This window comes from Rhinolophus ferrumequinum (genome assembly GCF_004115265.2).
Source record: "Rhinolophus ferrumequinum isolate MPI-CBG mRhiFer1 chromosome 15 unlocalized genomic scaffold, mRhiFer1_v1.p scaffold_54_arrow_ctg1_1, whole genome shotgun sequence".
In the NCBI taxonomy this organism is placed as follows: Eukaryota; Metazoa; Chordata; class Mammalia; order Chiroptera; family Rhinolophidae; genus Rhinolophus; species Rhinolophus ferrumequinum.
The window spans coordinates 10,842,272-10,864,170 of NW_022680357.1; the positions used below are offsets into that span (position 1 = coordinate 10,842,272).

At 44.3% G+C, this 21,899-nt stretch overlaps 1 protein-coding gene and 1 long non-coding RNA gene across 2 annotated transcripts; both read right to left on the reverse strand.

Annotated features, from left to right (window-relative positions):
* Nucleotides 1–329: 329 nt before the first annotated feature.
* On the reverse strand, nt 330–3,540 carry LOC117019817 (uncharacterized). The gene is made up of 2 exons (XM_033102002.1): nt 2,840–3,540; nt 330–2,508 (listed from the first exon to the last, which is right to left on the reverse strand). Exons 1-2 carry the CDS (start codon nt 3,484–3,486, stop codon nt 2,232–2,234), a joined length of 924 nt encoding a protein of 307 aa, XP_032957893.1. The 5' UTR covers nt 3,487–3,540; the 3' UTR covers nt 330–2,231.
* Nucleotides 3,541–6,733: 3,193 nt separating this feature from the next.
* On the reverse strand, nt 6,734–12,467 carry LOC117019819 (uncharacterized). Its single transcript, XR_004422571.1, has 3 exons — nt 11,730–12,467; nt 10,337–10,989; nt 6,734–6,867 (listed from the first exon to the last, which is right to left on the reverse strand). It is a non-coding gene; the product is annotated as an uncharacterized LOC117019819 (long non-coding RNA).
* Between the last annotated feature and the right edge of the window lie 9,432 nt (nt 12,468–21,899).

The following is a 21,899-nucleotide window of genomic DNA, read 5'->3' on the forward strand; positions in this document are numbered from 1 at the left end:
GTAAAAACCTGTATTGGAACACCCTCCCTACTCACCTGATCTGGCCCCCAGTGACTTCTTTCTTTACTTGAAGATAAAGGAAATATGGAAGACATTTTGATGACATTCAGGACATCAAGGGTAATACGACAACAGCTCTGATGGCCATTCCAGAAAAAGAATTCCAAAACTGCTTTGAAGGGTGGACTAGGTGCTGGCATCAGTGCATAGCTTCCCAAGGGGAGTCCTTCAAAGGTGTCCGTAGTGATATTCAGCAGTGAGGTATGGAACACTTTTCCTAGAACGAGTTTGCGAACTTAATTGTCAGACCTCATAAGTACCTCATAGAAGTGGAATCCTACAGTATTTGTCTTCTGGTGACTGGCTTCTTTCACTTAGCCCAATGTCCTCAAGGTTCATCCATGTTGTAGGTGTGTCAGAATTTCCTTCCTCTTGAAGGCTGACTAGGATTCCACTGTGCAGACAGACCACTGTTTTTTATCCATTCACCTTTCACGGACACTTGGCTTCCTTCCTTCCTTCTTCCCTTCCCCCTCCCTCCTTTCTTTCCTTTTGATTTTTAAAAATCTCTGGGACAGACAGCATCATAACAATTGTGAAGGGAAGTTTTAAAGGAAAGACCCCCTCCAGTGGCATCCCCCCCCCTACGTGAACTGTCCCTCAGTTCCCTGCCAGTTCTCGTGCACACATGGTCATCCTCGGGGCATATTCCATGTGGTCTTGTCGTCTGCTTCACTTGGAGCCTAATCTTTTGTTTTCGTGTTCCTGCGTTGCCTCATGTTGGACTTTGTGACACATGAGTTCAAGATCGTACATGCAGTCAATGTACCCCAACGTTAAACAGTCAAAATGTCCCTGTTGGCTATTTAGTTTTTCATCATTTTGAATAATGAAATTATTTTGAAATTTTTTGGAATCATTTCTGTTTCCCTTCCCTCCCTCATTTTGGATCAAGTTCTAGGAGTGAGCTTCTTCGGTCAAAAGAACGAGTAATTTGCGGAGTTTTGAAACACCCCACTGAGGTTGCGCTAAGGGAAGTGGCCATTGACAAAATTTGAGGGGGTTGGTTTTGGCCCCAGGCCTCACCGGCTCGGGGTATTGTCTAAATGCCTATTTTGCAATGTAATAGATAAAGTTAAAATTGCTATTTTCCACCTAATGTTTACTCCGCCCTTACGTTTTTCCTCTTTGGAATTGCCTATTCTTTTTACCAAATTATCTCCTGGAGACAATTAAAACACTTATTTGTACTTGCTGTTTCTATGCTGTAGACATAAACATTTTTAGGTATTTTGAGTGGACTCCTTCCCTCTCCCATCTGTTTCTCTGTGAACTGGACCCCTGCCCACACCACACCCAGCATTGCAAAGTGCTGATGTGGTCAAGTCCTCCCTGACGAAGGAGAACTGTTTTCCCCTCCGTGGGTCCGGGCGTTGCCTGCGTCCAGCCCACTGCTGTTCCCGTCAGTGCTTGATGGGCACAGCGTGGAGGCAGGTGGGGGAGTCTTCTGCAGTTTTCCTTCGGGACCAGAAATCCTGGGTCCATTGAGCAGATTTAGAAAGCAACAGGTGTGCGGTTGCAAACTGGGTGGATCAAACTCGGAACTGCTCCCTCCCCGCTTCTGCTTTCCACTGTGAACCGTTTCCTTCCCTCCTACTCCTGGGCTGGGATCCCTGCAACAAGGCATAGCCCAGCGCTTCTAACGGTTGTGGGTGCGTTTCTGAAGGTGCGTGACGTGGCTTATGGGCATTTTAATGCATATTAGGAAAAACTGGACAAGCTTGACATATCATGGCTCAGGGCAGGGCTGACCAACATTCCCTCGACTCTTTCTTAAAGTAAATGGCAGACGATCTGGCACAAGGCTCTTGTGAAAGAAGACGGTGGATGAGTGAGGGTGGGCCGCCTTGGGGAACAGACAGGCCCAGGTCAGTGCCAGGCTGCTGTCTGCTGGCTGTATGACCTTGAAGAAGTGCCCTGAGCCACTGCTTCATCCATTACATGGTGTCGTCTGTGCCTCATCAGGCTTTTGGGTCTAAGGAAAGATCAGACGTCTTTCAAAGAGCAGCTCCTGGATTCTGGGGTCTTTGGGTTGTAACCCGTGACAACATGGCACACGCTGAGTAAATCCACCCCTCCCTCTTCCTGAGTGGGAGAATGTGCAGGCCCGGCGTCCCCGTTCCCATTCCATCTGTCTTCTGAAAACTCGAAAACTCCCGTGTTTTCCTGTTTTATTGAGGACTTGCTGTGTGCCAGGGTTGTATGTGCGGGGAGGCCAGGGACATCAGTCTGGTGTTTCGCCTCTGGTTGCCCCACTCCTCATGGCTGCCACTGTGCCCTTTGCTCTGGAATCGGGACCCTAGGTCTCCGGGGGCCCCCTCCTGGCAGGCAGGTTTCACAGCCACCACAGCCTGCCCCATCTCTCCAGGGATCACCAGCTCTTGCAATCCAATGCATGTGTTCTGGGATTCCGCCAGCTTTGTTTTCCAGTTGTAAAAAGTGAAAAGCCTGCCCCCAAAAGAAAGTGAACAATCTTGAATGTTGTAGCCTTGGGGCCTGACTGCCCAGGTGCCCACAGCATGTGTCTGTGGAAACAGGTCTTTCAGGAAGGAGGCCTTCTCAAGTGACCCCACACACACACACCAGATATTCAGTTCTAGATCCAGTATCTACCCCAAAAAGGGAGCTCCGCCGCCAGGCTTGTGATTATGGCATTGGGGATCATCAGGCCCCTTCAAGGGAACCCCCTGCTGAGGGCAGGGGAAGCCAGTCCCAGGCTAGGAACGCCCCCCCGGGCAGCCCGGCCTCAGAAAGAGCAGCTGAGCAAGTGAGAAAATACCTTGGGAGAGAGCAGGTGCTGGTTGGGGGTCCCTCTCCAGAGGTGGGTCCCTCTGGCCGGCCGTCGCCTAGATCGCAAGGCAGGTGCTGAGGAAGGTCAAGAATTCTCCACGCCACTGTGGACTTGATTGTCCCCAGACGCAGTTTGGAAGCTTTGCCAACCAGCTCTTTTTCCCCTGTATCTGGAGCGAGAGCCTCCCGGCCACTTCGTGCCGGTTCTGTCCCAGCCAAGGATCTTGACCTTGTCGAGAAGCTGGGGTTGTGGTAGGAGGTGAAGGAGTCTGAAATCTTTGGTGCTAGCTTAGGCAGAACTGGAAGCAAACAGAAGTCAGGCTGGGTGTGGGCCCAGAGCAGCGGGGGTCCCTGTTTCCTGGAGTCATGCCTGGGGGCACCTGTTAGAGCCCCTGGCCTAGAGTGGCCCTCGTGGAAAGGACAGCTCCCTCTGGGAGAGCAGCAGGTATGGTTAGGTGGTTCCCTACACCTGAGAATCAGAACCATGTTTGCCCCCATCCCAGGAGTTCCCAGCCAAGGACAGGGCTGAACCCCAGCACACGATGCTTTGGGAACACAGAGGATGCACCTAAGCCAAAGTGGGGGGTGCATGCCTAAGCTGAGCCCTGAGGGATAAAGAGAAGGTATGCAGGTCATGAAAGCAGGACACGTTTGGATGCTTCTGGAACAGTTGGTGACTTCTGAATGATTTCTCTCTCAGAAAGAGCCAACGTCACTCTTGGATCTCAAGGTCCCCTGAAGTATGGATCTCTTCACCGTGGGTCCCAGACCCTCTGTACATGAGTCGCCATTAGCAGGTGAGTTTTAAAAGTGTTTTTCCTTTCCAGTCTCTCGTACTTCATTTCTGTCTCTGGTCTTACTGAGTGGGATGAGATCATCAAAACAATATGCAGCAGAAGCAGAGACAGTGTGTCTGTAGCTCATTGCTGATTTTAAAGGGAACGCTCCTGATGTCCCACCAAACTGTGGTGTTAAAGGCTGTGTACCAGAGCCCTCACGTGTCAGGTCGGGGAAGGTCCCTGCTATCCCTCATTTGCGAGAAGAATTTTTACAAATAAAATATGAGCATTAGAGAATTTTGTTAAGTGCCTTTCCTGTCATCTGTTGAGATTATATTTTTGTTTCTTTTTCAGATATGATATTATCCATTTAGTAATTTCTAGCTCCCTGCCAAAATTTAACAGTCTTTGTCTGATAAACCCAGTTCTGAATTCTTGTGGGTTTGTCTGTTGTCTGTCTGTGCTGGTTCTTGCTCTTAGAATTGTTTCCTTAAGTGTGTTTTTTATAATTACAGTGTTCGTAAGTACAGTGCTTATTGTATTACCATACCTAGCACACAGTAGATGCTCAGTAAATTGTTTGTAAATTTAAAATGTTAAATTGTGGTAAAACACACATACCATAAAATTTACCATCTGAACCATTTATAGGCACACAGTTCAGTCCTGATAAGTATCTTCACACTGTTGTGCATCTGATCTCCAGAACGCTTTTCCTCTCGCAAAACTGAAGCTCGGTACCCATTAAACAGTAACCCCCCTGTCCCCACCCCTGAGCCCACGACAACCACTCTTCTCCTTTGTGTCAGTGAATTGACTTCTCTGGGTGCTTCATATAAGTGGACTCATACAGCATTCAACTTGTGCCTGGTGTATTTTGCTGAGCATAACGTCCTACAAGTTTATCCATGTTGTGGCATAGGTCAGAATTTCCTTCCTTTTCCTGGCTGAATAATACTCCGTGGTGTGTACAGACCACATTTCGCTTATCCGTTCATCCACACTTGGGTTGCCCTTACCTTTTGGCTGTTGTGAATCGTGCTGCTGTGAACGTGAGTGTGCAAATATCTCTTTGAGACCCTGCTTTCACTACTTTGGGGGTATATGCCCAGAAGTGGGATTGCTGGATCATGCGGTAATTTTATTTTTAATACCAAGGTGCCAAAAAAAATGTATACAAGTGGACACTTTGGTCGACGTTGCTCAAGCAGTAGTTCCCTGTCATCAGAAGTATTTGGACGCTGATGGAAACCTCTTTGAGCATCTCTTGTCATTGCAGACGTCAAACATGACTTGTATTCATCTTTTGTTATCGGCATATACTATTACAATTTTAATAGTTTTCCGTTCTTAAAACATGCACACATTTTGGGGGCACCCTCTATGTTTTTGAGGAAGTGCCCTACTGTTTTCCGCAGTGGTTGCTCGTTCCCACACAGAGCACGAGGGTTCTTCCCAGTGTCCCCACATCCTCACTAACACTATTTTCTGTTTACTGATAGCGCACATCGTAATGGCTGTAAGGTGGTACCTCTCTTGGTGGTGGGCGTCTCCCTGGTAATCAGTGATGCTGAGCATCTTCTCAAGTGCTTGTTGGCCATTTCTATGACGTCTTTGGAGACATGTCTATTCAAGTCCTTTGGCCATTTTAAAATCAAGTTGTTTTAGTTTTGTTGTTTAGTTGTAGACGTTCTTTATATATTCTGGATATTAGTCCCTTATCAGATATTGCAAATATTCTCCCATTCCATAGGTTGCCTTTACACTGTCGACTGTGTCATTTCATGCACAGAGGTTTTTAATTTTGATGAAGTTCAAATTCTTTTGTTGTTGCCTGTGCGTTTGATGTCATACCCAAGAAATCATTGCCAAATCCAATGTCATGAAGCTTTCCCCTATGTTTTATTCTAAGAGTTTTATAGTTTTAGGTCTTACGTTTAGATATTTGATCCATTTTGAGTTAATTTTTGCATGTAGTGTAAAGTAAGGGTTAAACCTCATTCTTTTGCATATGGGTATCCACTTTTCTTCCTGTACTAAGTTTATTGCTCAGCACCATTTGATGAAAAGACTCCTTTCTCCACTGAACAGTCTTGACACCCTTGTCAAAAATCACTTGACCATATATAAGAGGATTCATTTCTGGGTTCTCTGTTCTACTCCATTGGTCTATATATCTGTCTGTGCCAGGGCCACAATGTTCTGACTACTGTAGCTTGGTTAGAAGTTGCAAAATCAGGACGTGTGAGACATCCAGCTGTGTTCTTTTTCAAGATTATTTTGGCTCTTTGGGGGGTCTCTTGCGATTCCATATGGGTTTTTTTTTTAATGTTTGCGAGAAAACACCATTGGTATTTTGATAGGAATTACACTGAATCTGTAGGTCACTGGGTAGTAGTGATTCCTTAATGATGCTCAGTCTTCCATGAGATGTCTTTCCATTTATTTGTATCATCTTTAATTTCTTTGAGCAGTGTTTTGGAGTTTTCAGTACACAAGTCTTTCACCTCCTTGGTTAAGTTTATTCCTAAGTATTAAAATATGTTCTTTTTAATGCTATTATAAATGAAATTGTTTTCTTAACTTTCTTTTCGGATTATTCATTGTTAGTGTATAGAAATGCAACTGATTTTTGTGTTGCTTTTGTGTCCTGCAACTTTCCCAAATGTATTAGTTCTAGCAGTTATTATGTTTTTTTCGTTTGTTTTTCTTTAAAGTTTATTGGGGTGACAATTGTTAGTAAAGTTACATAGATTTCAGGTGTACAATTCTGCATTACATCATCTATAAATCCCATTGTGTGTTCACCACCCAGAGTCAGTTCTCTTTCCATCACCATATATTAGTCCCCGTTTACTGTCTTCTAGAGCCCCGTTCCCCCCTCCCCCCTTACTCTCTGGTAACCCCTAAACTATTGTCTGTGTCTATGAGTTTTTGTTTCTCATTTGTTTGTCTTGTTCTTTTGTTGTTTTTGGTTTATATACCACATGTCAGTGAAATCATATGGTTCTCTGCTTTTTCTGTCTGACTTATTTCGCTTAGCATTATACTCTCAAGATCCATCCATGTTGTCACAAATGTTTCTATATCATCTTTTCTTACCGCCGAATAGTATTCCATTGTGTATACAAGAGGAAAGTTCTAGCATCAGGCAAATCATAAATTATATCCATGCTCAGCCACTTCCTTGCTGTGAGATCCCAAGCAAATTCCTATCTTCTCTGAGCTTCGGGTTTCTCTGTGAGTGAGAGATGTCTAAGAGTTAAATGGAGCGATCCAAGGAAAGCTCCTGGTGCAGCATTTGGCACCAGCATAGGGTTTTGTTGTTGTCGTTTCCGAATGGGAAACTGACAGAGCTATTCCCCACAGAATCCACAGCACAAGAGCCCAAAGTCATTCCCTAAAATCATAGCGACCACAGGCCAAAATGCCAACCTCATGCCTCTCTCTCCTCTCTCTGATCCGTAGGAGGAAATTCCTCAGAATCTTGCTACTCAAATTGTGGTCTGGGCGTGGTAGCATCAAGGCACCTGGATGGAGGGAGCAGGCTGGAGGGAGGGAGTGATGTGGGGGGGGGACGTCTTCACATAGGGGGGTTGTGGATCCTGGCCGAAGCATTTGGGACGAGACCCAATGGCAAGGGGAAGCCCACCATTTAAAGATCTGGTGGAGGGTGTTCCAGACAGAGAACAGAATGTGCAGAGGCCAAAGTCAGGACTAGCTTCAGTGTTCAGGGAACAGAGAGAAAGACGGTGTCTAGATTCACAGGGAGTGAGCAAGGGTGAAGGGTGAGGCACAAGACGAGGCTGGAAAGGTGAGCGAGGGTCAGATATAGATTCTCCCAGTCCTCAGGGGAGACGTCCAAACTGACCAGGTTGGTCTCACACACACACACACACACACACACACACACACACATGATGTACTTTCATTGCACCTTGAAACTCTTCTTGCACTTATCGCAATATAACCAAATAAGTATTAGTATAATTATCTGTTTACTATCTGGCTACCTTGCTGGCCCATAAGCTTCCTGAGGGCAGGGACCCTAAGTGTGTTACTCACTAGTATATGCTCAGCCCCTCGCAAAAATATAGGCTCTCGTAGCGTTCAGTTACATTTTGGGGGAGAGAGAGAAAGAAAAAACTCCCAGCTTACAATAGGTTTCATCAAATCATAGGTTTAAATTATTTTAAGGTTCTTTACTAAATTCCCTTTGAATCGTATTTTTCTGTTATTTGATAGACTTGGGTTCCATTGCCACAAAATTTAAGAGGATTTATGATATATGAACTTGGGTCTAATCTAGCTACAATTTTTCTAACACTGTTATGACAGTGAAAACAACTCAGGGAAATTTGTGAAAATTCCAAGGAAAGCCTAGAAAGGTTTTAAAGTGCCCTATATAAAAGCATGGAAGTGTTCCAGATCACCTGTGTCACTTCTAAATCACCTCTTTTGAGGTATAGCTCTCATATACAAAAATGCACACACTTTAAGTGTACAGTTTGATAATTTGGACAAATACATACACTTACGTCATATAAGGGCAAATACCCGCTTAAAAGAAGAAGCTTAATTCTTGGTGTTGGAAATAAGGAAAGAGACTTCTCCCCAGTCCCTTTTCTTAGAGTGTAAATCTACTTTAGCAAAGTTATAAGTTTAAGTTATTTCTCTGTCTCATTGAAATATGTATAAATCTTTTTTAAAATAACTCTCTTGCCAGCTTCAGGAACCAGTCACGTCTTTCTCATGGACCTGGGAGCCATCTCTTTGAAATGTAATCAAGGAAGATAGTGCCTTTATTTCCCAGTGTCTTATGGGAGGGTGGGAACCTAACTCCAAGTTGTAAACCTACCTGTGTCATAAAAACACGAGATGCTTATTTTCCCTTTGGATAAACCCAGTTAGCAAACATACGTGGCCACCCCAATTTCCAGGTGAATCTAGGGTGGACCATGTGTGACAAATGGTGCTGTCAGGTCCTCTTACTTAGGAACTAGTTATCATTTTTTTCCTTAAATTGATTGGGGTAACGTTGGTTAATAGCATCATAGAAATGTCAGGCGTACAATTCTATAACACCTCATCGTATATTGTATTGTGTGCTCACCCCCCAAAGTCTAGTCTCCCTCCGTCACCATATATTAGGCCCCCTTTACCCTCTTTGACCTCCCCCCACAGGCCCTCCCTGCTGATAACCACCATCCTGTTGTCTGTGTCTGTGAGTTTGTTTTGTTTGTTGTGTTCTGTTTTATATCCTCATATGAGTAAAAGTATGGTTCTTGTCCTTTTCTGACTGACTTATTTCATAGAGCATGTTACTCCCAAGATCTATCTATGTTGTCACAAATAGCAATATTTCATTCTTTTTCAAGGCTGAGTGGTATTCCATTGCATGTATGTACTGTATCTTCTTCATTCAATCATCCGTTGAAAGACACATGGGTTGTTTCCATGTCTTGGCTATTGTAAATAATGCTGCAATGAACATATGGGTATATATATTTTTACAAATCAGTGTTTTCAAAGTTTCATTTACCTTGAGGACGCGTAATGGGCTATATCTGCTTGGCTATAGAGAAGGGAGAGCTTATTTTTTGTAATCTCTTAGTAGGTTGCCTGTGATGAGCATTGTATTCTGGTTTAATGCTTTTGCAATAATAAAATTGTGTTTTTTCTCTTCTACCTTTGTGGAGAGGTTTTCTGGATTGGGAGAAGATTTTGTTTTCAATTATATTTCCCCAACAGTCACCATCACCCTACTGAAGATATATGACATTTTCACCACCCCAGAAAGTTGCCATTTGACCCTTTGAAATGAATCCCCAATCCTCAAATTCATCTAGTAAATCTTTCATTTCAATTACTGTACTTTTCAATTCAGAATTTCCATTTTATTCTTTTACATAATTTCCATTTCTCCATTGATATTCCTTATCTGTTTACTCACAAAGACCAAGTTTCCCTTTAAGGTCTTGAACGTACTTAAATTGATGCTTTATCTTCTTTGTCACCGTGTCCATCATCTGGACTGTCTTGATGTTGGTTTCTATTGACTACTGTTTTCTAGCCTCAGTTCACATTTTCTTGATCTCCACTGACAGCCCAATAGCCCTAAGGAATTCAGTAGAAGGAGAAATGCATTTCATAATTACATTTGTCCTTTCGATATCTGGAATTGATGGTCTCGACTACTGACATACCTTGGCAGCAGTAAGGAGAAATGGAAAAGAAGAGGTATTCAGGTTTGGGGGAGTATGGCAATGGATGGGGTTCTCCCATGGTAGGTCCCACAGACAGGGAAATAGCGTTTATGCTTAGAGTTGGGGCCTATTTATACCCCTATACTGGACTGGCCTGAGGGGGAGAGCCCACTGCCCATTTTATTTCACAAACTGCTTTAGAATACGGACACGTTTAGGGTTGGCAGTTTTGATCTGTCCACAGCACGGGCTGTTTCCATTCTTGTCTATAATAAGAAATAGAGGTGCTGACCTATAAGAAAGAGGCTAACAGCCTAGTCCAGGAAGTTTGCTTAAACCCCTGTTTAAGACCACCCATCGAAAGAGATACAATGTTATTCAACTTGATCCCAAAATGACAAAGAAGAAGGAGGAGGAAGAAGAGAAGGGGATGAGGAGGTAGGGATCCCCCTGGGACACAAGCAAACTTAATACATACAAAACAATGGAAAAGTCACTTACCTTCAGATTCAACTGCAATGCCACCAAGCTGTGGGGTCTTGGAGGCTCTATCACTTTTCTCAACCTCCGTTTTGTCATCTGTAAAATGGAAATAATGATGGTTCCTAATAGTACAGCATCTGTCAAATCTGTGAGCAGCTGTGGATGCTCAGAGAGGGTCTCTTTAAGTAATTAACACTCGAGGAAGACTTAAAAAATGAGACCGAGTCAGGTATACAAAAATTCCGTAGAAGATTATCCCAGGGAGGAGGGGACAGCAAGTGCAAAGGTCCTGGGGCAGGAAAGAGTTTATACATTCAAGAGTCAGAAAGGATAGTGTTGCTGAAGTGTAGAAAGCAGGAGGGGGGAGAAAATTAGTTTGCAGCAGGGTCAGATCACGTAGAACTGTTAGGACCTGGTTAGAAATGTGGATTTTGTTCCAAGTGTAGCAGATCATTTTTAGACAGTTTTTAAAGGGTTTTAAAGCAAGCAGGTGCCAGCATTTGACTTAGCCCATGACGGACTTGGTTCCGTAATGCTTGTTGAAGGAATTAGTACAGCAGGTAGAGGCGGAAATGCACACAGAACTCAGTAAGTGGTAGCTGTCATGTTGATTTCACGCTTCTATCAGTCCGGCCTTGTCCAGTGCACAAGTTATCGCGGAAAGGGTTCCCCTGAAGCCAGAGGAGAGGACCAGTCAGGCCAGTGACACCAGCCCCCTGGGCCTGGGATGGCGGACTCTAGAGCAGAGCCATTTGACCCAGCTGAGCTTATTTCATCTCCCCAGCTTTGCTGATGTGGTGATGAAGGTTAGTGATGACCGAACGTCATTTACCTGGCTTTGGGGCACTACCTGCTGCTGGGATGTGCCCGGATCCCTGCCCTCCCAAGGAGTTTTCCCTGCCTGTGCTCACCTGGCGGTGTTTTACACGGAGAAAAGCCCTGCTGCGGCCCTTTCAGAAGCTGCTAATGAGGACAAGAACCAGCAAGTGATCTGCTTCTGGTCTGAGTCACAGAACCCTCAAGGGTCAGGCTGCGGGCCACCCCCTCATTTAATTATAATACGGGAAGTAAGCTACTATTGGTTGAGCGCCTACTATGCGCCAGGCAGAGCATAAGGCAATTGTATTGCCTCTTTCAAGCCCTCGACCACTGTTTCAAGGAGGCATTTTTCTCTCCATTTTATAGAGACTCAGAGAGGCTAAGTGTTGGCTAAGGTCACACAGCAACTAAGTCATGGAAGTCGCATTCAAACTTAGTGTTTCTAACATCACAGCTCGTGCTTAGTGTTTCTAACATCACATCCCTCCCCCACCCCCATCCTATAGATGATAAAGTGAAGGCAAGAACGAAAGCATTTGTTTTGTAGCAAACGCCCCCTGTGTTTTTTAAAAGCCGTTGTCACAGAAGGTACCTGGTAGCACAGTATGTCTTCAAGCTCCTCAGAGGGCAAGACAGGTTAACCTTGAAGCTTCCTTCCAACTTTCAAGTTCAGAGCTTCTGTTTCTGGGGTGGTTTCTGAAAAACTCTACAAAGCAGGTTGTAGGAAGCAGCCATGGGAGGAAGAAGGTGGACAAAACTTCCTGGACTCTCTGAGTGGGGGAAATGGAGCTGTGATCCACAGGACCCAAAATTAGCTAGTTTGCCGAATAGAGTACCAGAGAGCAGAGAATAGCATGTGGATGTCCCGGAGATCGGCAGAGAGTCCCCTCGATACCGAGCCCCTGGGTGTAAGGAAGCCACCTTAGGCTGGGAAAGAACCACCCAAAACATTAAAGGAAACGGTGCCTGGAACCCACACAGGGCTGGGGACAGTGCCTGTTCCTTCAGCCAGACTGGAAAACTTCCTGATTCATGGGGCTTTGGGTAGAATCTTTCAGAAAGGTCTTGCGTCAGTACTGGTGGTGCTATAAATCTTGAATAGTAATGGTCAAAGGATAAGGTCCCGAGACAAAATAGAATCATAAATATTTCTCCCCTTGGATTGCTTCAAATTGGAAAGAGATTGGGGAAGCTTGTAACATCGCGTGTAAAATCTTAGTGACTATTTCCCGTTTGAGCCAAACTTGGCCTAGAACAAAAGTGGCTCTTGGAGAAGTAAACAAACATCTTTGGAAGGTGAATCACAAACCTAGTCATTAAGTTATATCTGGAACAACTTTTACCAAGGCTTTACAAAGATTCATTTCTATAGAGCCAGTGACAAGAGAGGCTCCACGTAATTTTTTACAGAGTAGCTTGTTCATTTTCCCTTATTCACCCTTTGAGGAGAGAGTTGCATAGGGATGGAAGTGTTCTAAACTTGTTCTTAACACAGGCCACTCCAAACAGAACACAATGTTATAAATACTAACTAATCCTTATTGCAAAGACAGTTTTTATTTGATTCAACAAACATCCATTGGGTGTGTAAGAGTTGTCTAAGTGCTGGAGATAAAAAGGGAATAAATATTTTAATAAATAATAATTATAATCACTAATATTTCTAATTAATTACTAATGTTAACAAATATAGTACATTGTTATTAATATTTCTATTAATAAGTAATAAATATTGTTTTGATCCTTGCTATCAAAACTAATGAGGTAGACACACCCAAATAATATTAAAGCTTGTAGTATTAGAACTCCAGCTGAAATTCTTTCACCAGAATCCGTAAATTCACATATGTTACTGCACCTCTGGTCCAAATCCATGGCAGGCATCACTAATTGATCGCAGACTCTTTGGATGAACCAGCCTAACAGTTGATTAAGGAGAAACCGTGGGCACCCTAGCTATCAGATGGTTCTCATTCTGTTGGTTTTCTTCAGCCTAAACTCAAGCCTTTAAACCAGGGGTGTCCAAACTGCAGCCCGTGGTCCAACTGCGGCCCGCAATCCATTTTTTATTGGCCCACAGCAAATTCCAAAAATATATTTAGTTTACTTAAATAAACCAGGTGAGGCAATACGTGCTTCACCTCAAGTGAGTGGCCCGGCTGTTTGTGAATTTTACCGCATATGGCCCTTGGTGAAAAACGTGGAAAAAAGTTTGGACGCCCCTGCTTTAAACGGTTCCCATATCCAAAGTATCCTGGTTGATTTCATGCCATTTAATTCTTTGTTTGCTGTAGGCCGATCCGACTGTGTGTCTCCCTGCTTTTCTTCATCCCCTTATTGTTGTGATTGTCAGCACTGCCATTGTATATGTCATCACTGTCACCATCATCACATCACCACCATCACCATCATCACCATCATCACCTTCATCATCACCATCATCACCATCACCATCATCACCATCATCACCTTCATCATCACCATTATCACCATCACCATCATCACCATCATCATCATCATCATCATCACCACCATCACCATCATCACCACCATCACCTTCATCATCACCATCATCACCATCACCATCATCACCATCATCATCACCATCATCACCATGATCATCATCATCACCACCATCACCATCATCACCACCATCATCACCATGATCATCATCATCACCATCATCATCATCATCACCATCATCATCATCACCATCATCATCACCACCACCATCACCACCATCATCACCACCATCATCACCATGATCATCATCATCACCATCATCACCATCACCATCACCACCACCATCACCACCATCATCACCACCATCATCACCATGATCATCATCATCACCATCATCATCATCATCACCATCATCATCATCACCATCATCATCACCATCATCATCATCATCACCATCATCATCATAATCATTGATACTGTTTTGTGAACACAAACTATGAGCCAAACTAAGTATTAAGGATGTGTTAAGTATTTTCCTTGCTTTGATTCAAGTTCTTAGAATATTCTGAATGGCTATTTTTATTGTCATTTTATAGATTTAAAAAACTGAGATTTAAAGGGTTAAAGTAACTTGTCTAAGTTCACCTAGTAAAAATCAGAATTCAAACCCACAGGTTATGACACCGTAAGAAAAATTCTACGTCATGATAGAAAAAAAATTTTTTTTTTTCCATCGTAGTGCAAGTTTCCCAAACCCCCTGAATGCAAACACTGGCAGAATGATTATTTATTTTCTATTATTGTGACTTGAATTAGGGCAACATTTGCTCATCAGGATTTGGACCGTAAGCCTAGAAGTCGTTTAAGAATATTGAAAAATCCCTTTGTTCCAATTTAGAAACATTCGGCCAGCATTGAAAATATGACTGCAGCTTTGTGTGGATGTGTATTTTTTTTCCCATGAAAATTCTGGGTCATGAGGGTTTCCTAACAAACTGGCTTCCCAATGAGCATTTCCATTTGGGTTTCTTTTGTGGTGTGCAGATGGTAATAAAATAAAGCTGCCACTCCCATCCATGCTTTTAACTTTCATCACTACACATCATAAATAGTGAAGGAGTTCTCACAAGGGACTCCTGGGGTATATATAAATTGCTGTTATTTCTGTGGTTTACCACTTGGACCTGGAGTGATTTATCTTTGCACAACTAGGGGCTGCTGTGGCATTCGTCATGCAACTGGAGGCAAAAGCCTGTGTTCACTGAGCAGCTAAACGTGATGTGTGTGGCTGGAGCATTAAGCAGCTAAGTGTGAAAGGCGTGGTACACATGGAGGTCAAGGTAAGTCTGAGCAGCTCATAGGTGGGTGTGCCCACTGGGCGCATCCCCGGAAATCACAACCGCTAATGGAACACTCCAAAATGCAAGCTTCATGAGGATTGGGACTGCTACGGACTAAATGCTTGTGTCCCCCCAAAATCCGAATGTGGAAATCCTAACCTCCAATGGGATGCCATTAGGAAGTGAAGCTCTCGGGAGGTGATTCGGTCATGAGGGTGGGGCCTCATGAATGAGATTAGTGCCCTGACGTCAGAGCCCAGAGAGCTCCCTCACCCCTCCCACCGTGTTGTGGAAACAATGAGAAGGTCCATCTATGACCCAGTCAGCAGGCAAAGATCAGTGCACTGCCCTCTAAATACTTTAGCACGCACATCAGTAACTTTGATCTTTGTTCTCAGTTTTTTTTTCCTTTTGATTGATGGAAATGTACATACAGTATAGTATGCAAATCTTAAAAGTATATTTGCTGGTTGTTATGGGCTGAGTTGTGTCCCCCTCCCACCAAATTCATACGTTGAAGTCCTAGTTGCCAGTACTCCAGATGTGACTGTGTTTGGATGTAGTGTCTTTAAAGACGTAATTTTGTTAAAATGAGGTCATTAGAGTGGGCCCTAATCAAATATGACTGGTGTCCTTTTAAGAAGGGAAAATTAGGACACAGACACGTATGGCAGACACGTATGGAGGGAAGACCATATGCCTAGACTATGCCCGGAACTGCTGTGGGGACACTGCCAATGGAAGAATCAGGTGTCTTTGTCACAGAGGAGCGAACATGAAAGAATGAGGAGACTATGAGCTTTGGAGAGGGTCGTCTGCGTTCAGATCCCAATTCTACTACTTAATAGCTGTGCGATCTGCGCAAGTCCTTTAAGTTCTCTGCTTCATTATTCTCACGTGTCACAAGGATATAACACTATCCTTGTGACACTAGCATCACGGGGTGGTGAGTATTAAGCAGGAACTGTATCTACTAGTGCTTAGCACGGAGCCTGCTCATGACAGTCAGGAGTTGACACAGGATACATACAGATCAGTTATGTCTCCTTTCACATCTTCTCTCAGAGCCTCTCGTTCTTTTCTCCCATCCAATTTGCCCCTTAAATTCCTTCTTGCCTTCTGTAGAGAAATAGAATCACTGGCTACAACAGGGCACACCCATAGCCAAAGGTATCCTTTGAAAGGCTCGAGGGAACCATGTGGGAATCGAACTGGCAGCCTTCGGCTTTAGGAGCACGGCGCTCCAACCGCCTGAGCCACCAGCCCGGCCCTCAGGGTTTCTTATCTAGTTGCTAACTAGCTGCTGCCCTCTCCTGGTAAGACTCCCTAACATTTTCACTGGTGCATTTCCTCATCTGTACAGCAGCAACAACGCAATTTATCTTTCATATTGCACTGAGTTGTCCTGCCACTAATCTACTTGAAAAACCTGGACTGCTTTAGTCCTGAATGTACCAGACAGAAGGAGAAGGAGAAGGGGACACAACGGTAGTAGTAACTACACGCGCAGCAGAAGGGGTGGTCATAATGGCAAATGCTCATCTGAAATGTCACAGCTTTAAACCCCCAACTTGGGCTTGGTTCCCTCTCATTTGTTGGACGACTGACTGTCTCCCAGTGCCAAGAACAGGACCTGGCACAAGGCACGTTGCCAACATGTTTCGTGAGTGAACCAACAAGTAAATAATCCCCATTATGGTTGTTGCATCACCATTTGCCCTGCGGGGGTCTCAGATCCCCGATACTAGCACCCCCTTCTGTGGGATTTTGTTTTGTTAGAATTTCTGCTCTGCTGTCTTGAACCTAGCTTGTTTAAATTTGACTTCCCTTCCACTGTCCCCAAACTCGTGTGGGACAGAGCGTAATGAATGTACTGGACTTGAATAAGCTCGATTCCAAAGCAACTGAGGTCCCTTCAGTAGCGGGGTAGCCTTGTTATGAAGGGAGCCGCTGTGCTGTAACAATTGGTACTGCTGTTATTACCATTTGAGGCAGAAGGCACCCAAGCCATTGCTGGGATACGGCAGATAAAGAGCCTAGAATGTACCTGAGTCTGGTCCTGGTTTTTAAATTTTGCTCTGAAGCCTTCCGCTATCTGATTGCCCTGAGATGACAGAAGGGCCCTTGTGAAACCTTGTCAACCCTGAGGTGCCTCATGACTGACAGCTCTTTGCAGATAAGGACCAGCAGCCATCTGCCAAGTGGCCTGTGAGGCCTCCTGCCAAGAGAAGACTGTCTCGAGGGAGCAGGAATTGAAAGGAACTGAGTTTACACACACACAAGCCCACACACATACAGCCTTTCCAACACCCTTTGCAGGACTGAGACGTTGAGCTGTAGAGACAAAACCCTCAAGGGTATTTCAGAAATAACTGCACTGAAGCCAGCCTGTTGGGGCCGTGCCCCGTAAAGATAAAGTACACATTGCCCCATCACGTACATCCTTATCCATAAGCAGTTGACAGGGAGCTCATAGGAACCCAGCCTATATTTATACTGATGCTTTGCTCTTAATAGGACTCTCCATTCCCTGGTAGCATTTTCCTTTCCATTAAAATTGACTCTTGGGCTTGGGATGTCTGGGAAACAGCAGGAAAGATGGACAGGGCTTTCTCCAACCCTTCTGTGCACTGCTTCCAATTCCCCTGGGCCCACCGAGGTGCCCACTGCAAATGGATCATGCTCTGTGTTTTACAGATGTCCTCATGGCTGCCACCAGGACAGTGGATGGCCCGCGTCTCTTGGGCTCTTCAGACAATGCTGAGAACACGAACGAGTCACTTTCATATTTTCTGCCGAGTTACTGACCTGCATTCAGTACTTCCTAAAATCATGGAGGCAGACAATTCCCCTTCTCCAGCAAGACCAAGAGAATCAGGAAAATAATATTATGTATTGAATGCTTCTAGGGTTCAAGCAGTTTTCTAAGCGCTTAATAAACTTTGCCTTTCATTCACAAGAGCCCTGCAAATCGTATATTTATTCTTCTTGTTAATGTTGTCATTTTATAAGCACGGAGACTGAGTTTCAGAGCAATTGATTAACTTGCCCTTCCATTGCCACGCAAATGACAGAGATTTATTAGAGCACATATATCTTGACTCCTTAAACTGAGCCCTTAAAAGTATCAAAAATAACAATAGCTGACGTCTAATGTTTACTTTACTATATGCCGGGTGCTAATCTAAACATTGCACATGCCTTTTTCACTTCTTACCTACAATTATCCCAGGACTTATGTATCACTGTACCCATTTTAGAGATGAGGTCACTGAGGCCCAGAGCAGAGAAGCAGGTCTTCAGAGCCCCAGAATCTAAGCTCTTCACTACAGCACTGTGGAAACTTTTATAAAGGTTTCGTAGAGCAAGTCTGGCCCACACTGAGGTGTTATCTCAAACTGTCCCAAATCCTATCACCAAGAAAGTTACATCCAGTTAAAAATATCAAGTCAATAGCAAGGGAGGCAGAAAAGAGTTTGATACTTGTATTCTCAAGGGAACAGTTCAAATCCTTGTCTTAGTCTTAAAACATTTGACAATATTAAATACTCTCCAACGGAGCTGTCTAAGGCCCCCAACAGACACAGCTAGTTCCATACTTCTGCCTTCCAACTATAAGTCTCAAGGATACTTGCCTTTTCCTCCAGCATCTCCTATGAGAATCCCAAGCGACTCGAGATTTCTATAACTCTCAGAAAAGCAGGATGCCTCTCTTCTTTTTCATACCTATTACCCGGTCACAGGTTCTAGAACCAGTTCCCAATTGAAAGAGGACACCACGTATCTCCAGACCGTGTCTTGGGTGAATAGATGTCAGCCTCATGCTGTGCTCCTCAGAGTTCTAGGAGCCCTCCCAAGGTCAAGAACGTGTACAAGCCTTGATAGACTTGAAGAAAAAGGAAAGCAGTTGACATATCACAGGTCTGGCAGTTTCTCGGAGCAACGGAAGCCCTTTGCCCTGACACAAGTCTAGCGCCGGCAGCTGCCTCTGCTCGGGCTGCTCGGCAGGTCTTGTCTCCCTCTTCGCCTCCCCTCCTTCCTCAACCACTTGTGAAAGCTCCTGTCCTTGCCCTGAGGAGCAGGGATCAAGGTCTTCGCCATCAGACAGACCTGGGGTCAGTCTGAGGCTCCCCACTTGCCACGTGTGCATCTTGGAGTTAGTTACTTCGTTTCTCTGAGCCGAAGGTGCTCAGGGTAAACACACAGAGCATAATCATGGCATCGCCCTCTTGGGTTGTTGTAAGGATGAGACAAAATATGACTGAAAAGTTGGTCCTTCTAAGGGTTAGTTTCCTAAGCACACCCCCCACCCCCCCGCCAGCGCAGTGCTCGGTAACCATGAGAGTGATAATAACAGCAGCGTTACTAAGTAGCTCCTGGGTACCAGGCTCTGTGCTAAACGCTTGTCTTACTCAGCAGCCCTGTGATAGAGCTAATATCGGTGCACTTTTAGAGGTGAGGACACCAAGACCCAGAAAGGTTATGTAATGTACCAAGGACACAGTTGGAAAATGGCTAAGTGGGGATTCACACCAGCTGTCTAATTCCAGACCCCTACTCTTCACCACCAGCATCGTGGTCCACAAGGACATAGGACTCTCTTTTCTCACCCCCTTCCTTCATTTTCTTTTATCCTTGTGATTTCCTCTAAGCTTCCTTCTTTCCGTGTGATAACTATTGACCTAGTAGTCCTTTATACATATAAAGCTCTTTGGGATTTTTAAATTTTTTTTTAATTTATGTAACATTACCTTATTCATCATTCATTCAACATACGTACTTGAATTAAACATCTCCAAGCTGCTGGGTGCTGTGCAAGGTCCTTAGTGCCATCTGAGCCCCCACAAGTCTGTCAAGCAAGCAGAACCAAACTCAATATCCCCACTGAACAGAATTTAAATAAAAGCTGAAACTCAGAGCATTTGAGTGTCTTACTCAAAGCCACACAGCTAGAATTTGCCAACTTTATAAGAAACCCGGATGCCTGGCTTTCCTCTCAGCATGTTTCATATCCATGCCCCCAAAAATGAACAATAATGACATAAACAACAAGGTCAGCTAAGCATCCTCAGCATTTGCAACGTGTGAGAACTGTTCTAACTACTTTAAATACGCCATTCTCCCCCAAAAGGATTCCAGGAGTTAAGTACTCTTTTCGCCCCCATTTTACAGAAAAGGAAACAGGCTCAGAGAGGCTAAAAGCTAATAGGTTACATAGCTAATAAGAGATGGAGCATAGGGAGTTTAGTCAATAATATTATAATCACTATGCATGTCTCCAGCTAGGTGCTAGGTTTATTGAGGTGATCACTCCGTAAGGTACACAAGTATAACTGTCTAATCACTACATTGTACACCTGAAACTAATATAACATTGTGTGTCAACTGTTATTGAAAAAATTTAAAAATCAGTAAATACTGTACATATGAATATTTTAGGTCAGAGTAAAAAGGTTTTTTGCATTGTCGATAAATAAAATAAAAATAACTAAGTATTTAACAAAAAAAGGAACCAGGGTTCAAACCACATCTGTCTGATTCAAAAGCTTATCTTTTTAACCTCTAAACTCTGCTGCCTCTCCAGAGCAATTAAATAAAAGGGAAGGCTATCTCTTAGTAAGTGCCAAACGAGGAAAGACGCAATTTATATTCTGAAAGTTCAAAGAAAGGAGACATGAGTGAAAGATGGAAAGAGCTGGAGACTGGCTCCGTTCCCTGGGAAATTTTATTTCACCTCAATGATCCTCAATTTCCTCAATCAAGAAATGGAAATAATAGTGTCCATCTCAGAGGTGAACTCTAGGACTTAGGAGGATAAAATAGGAAAAAGCACAGAAGGGCTTGATGCATGTTTTTTACAGAGAAGACTGGCATCGTTGGACCCTAGCTCTGGTGTAAGGAACAACTTTCCTTTTGCCCTGCCTTTCCCATCCTGTGGTTGCGTCCAAGTTCAGGATGAAAGGAGCCCTAAGATGCGTCTGAATATGAAGATGTACCGATTGACTTTCTCAGCTTGCCTGCGGGAACCAGCTGAAGGCCTCAAATAATTGTCTCGAAAGAACCAATTCAGAGAAAGTACATTACAGGAGGCAAGAAAATTGCCTAATCCCGGTGCTGCTGAGTCCTCAGTTTGCAGGCGCTCAGAATCAAAACAATGAGGAAATAAGCATTGGGGCCATTCCAGGCCACTTCCCCTGTGAATGCCTGACTGTCAGTCACTTACTGGGGGGCTTCACCTTTCAGGGTGGATGTGGGGACAGAGCCCCAAAAAGCAGTTTCCAGGCTCTCGGCCTCACATAGAAAGGTGCTGGCTCAGGTAGTAAATGGCCGTTGACTGTGATCAAATGGCCAGAAGCTGTGGCTAGTTGGCCGTCAGCTGTAACCAGTGAGCCATTGGGCACTAATATAACTGCCGTGGCTAGGCTAGCAAAAAAAGGGGATCTAGCAAGAAGATGGTGGCTGAGTCTGCAAGCGGCACAGTGAGGGTTGAGAATTGTGTTGCTCCTGGTTCCTGTGTCTCCAACCCAGCCGCCAGTGAGAGTATAGTGGTGTGACTCCCCTACCTATGGCTCCGTGGGTGTTCCTTTTTGGCCTCGCCATGTCCTGCGTTCTTATGTGGGGAGTGGGACCAGAGACCCCACATGACACCCCGCATGACAGTGGAGAAGTCCTCAAGGCCACCTGGAAGCAGATATAAGGTTAAAAAAAAAAAAAAAACAGAAACAGAGTGACAGAAGCACACATAGGGACAGCAGAAAGATTCGCAGTCCTGGGAGCTAAAAGCCATCCCTCAGCCACTTGCCAGCTGTGCGATCCCCAGATAATGCTGTCCACCTCTCTGGGCCTCTCCTAGAAAGGGTTCTGGTGCTAAAACAAACGAGGAACCCTAGTACAGAGGGTTCTGGTGGCTGCTCAGAGATTAAGAAGAGAGGATCTCAGGGCCACATTCTGTTCCACCC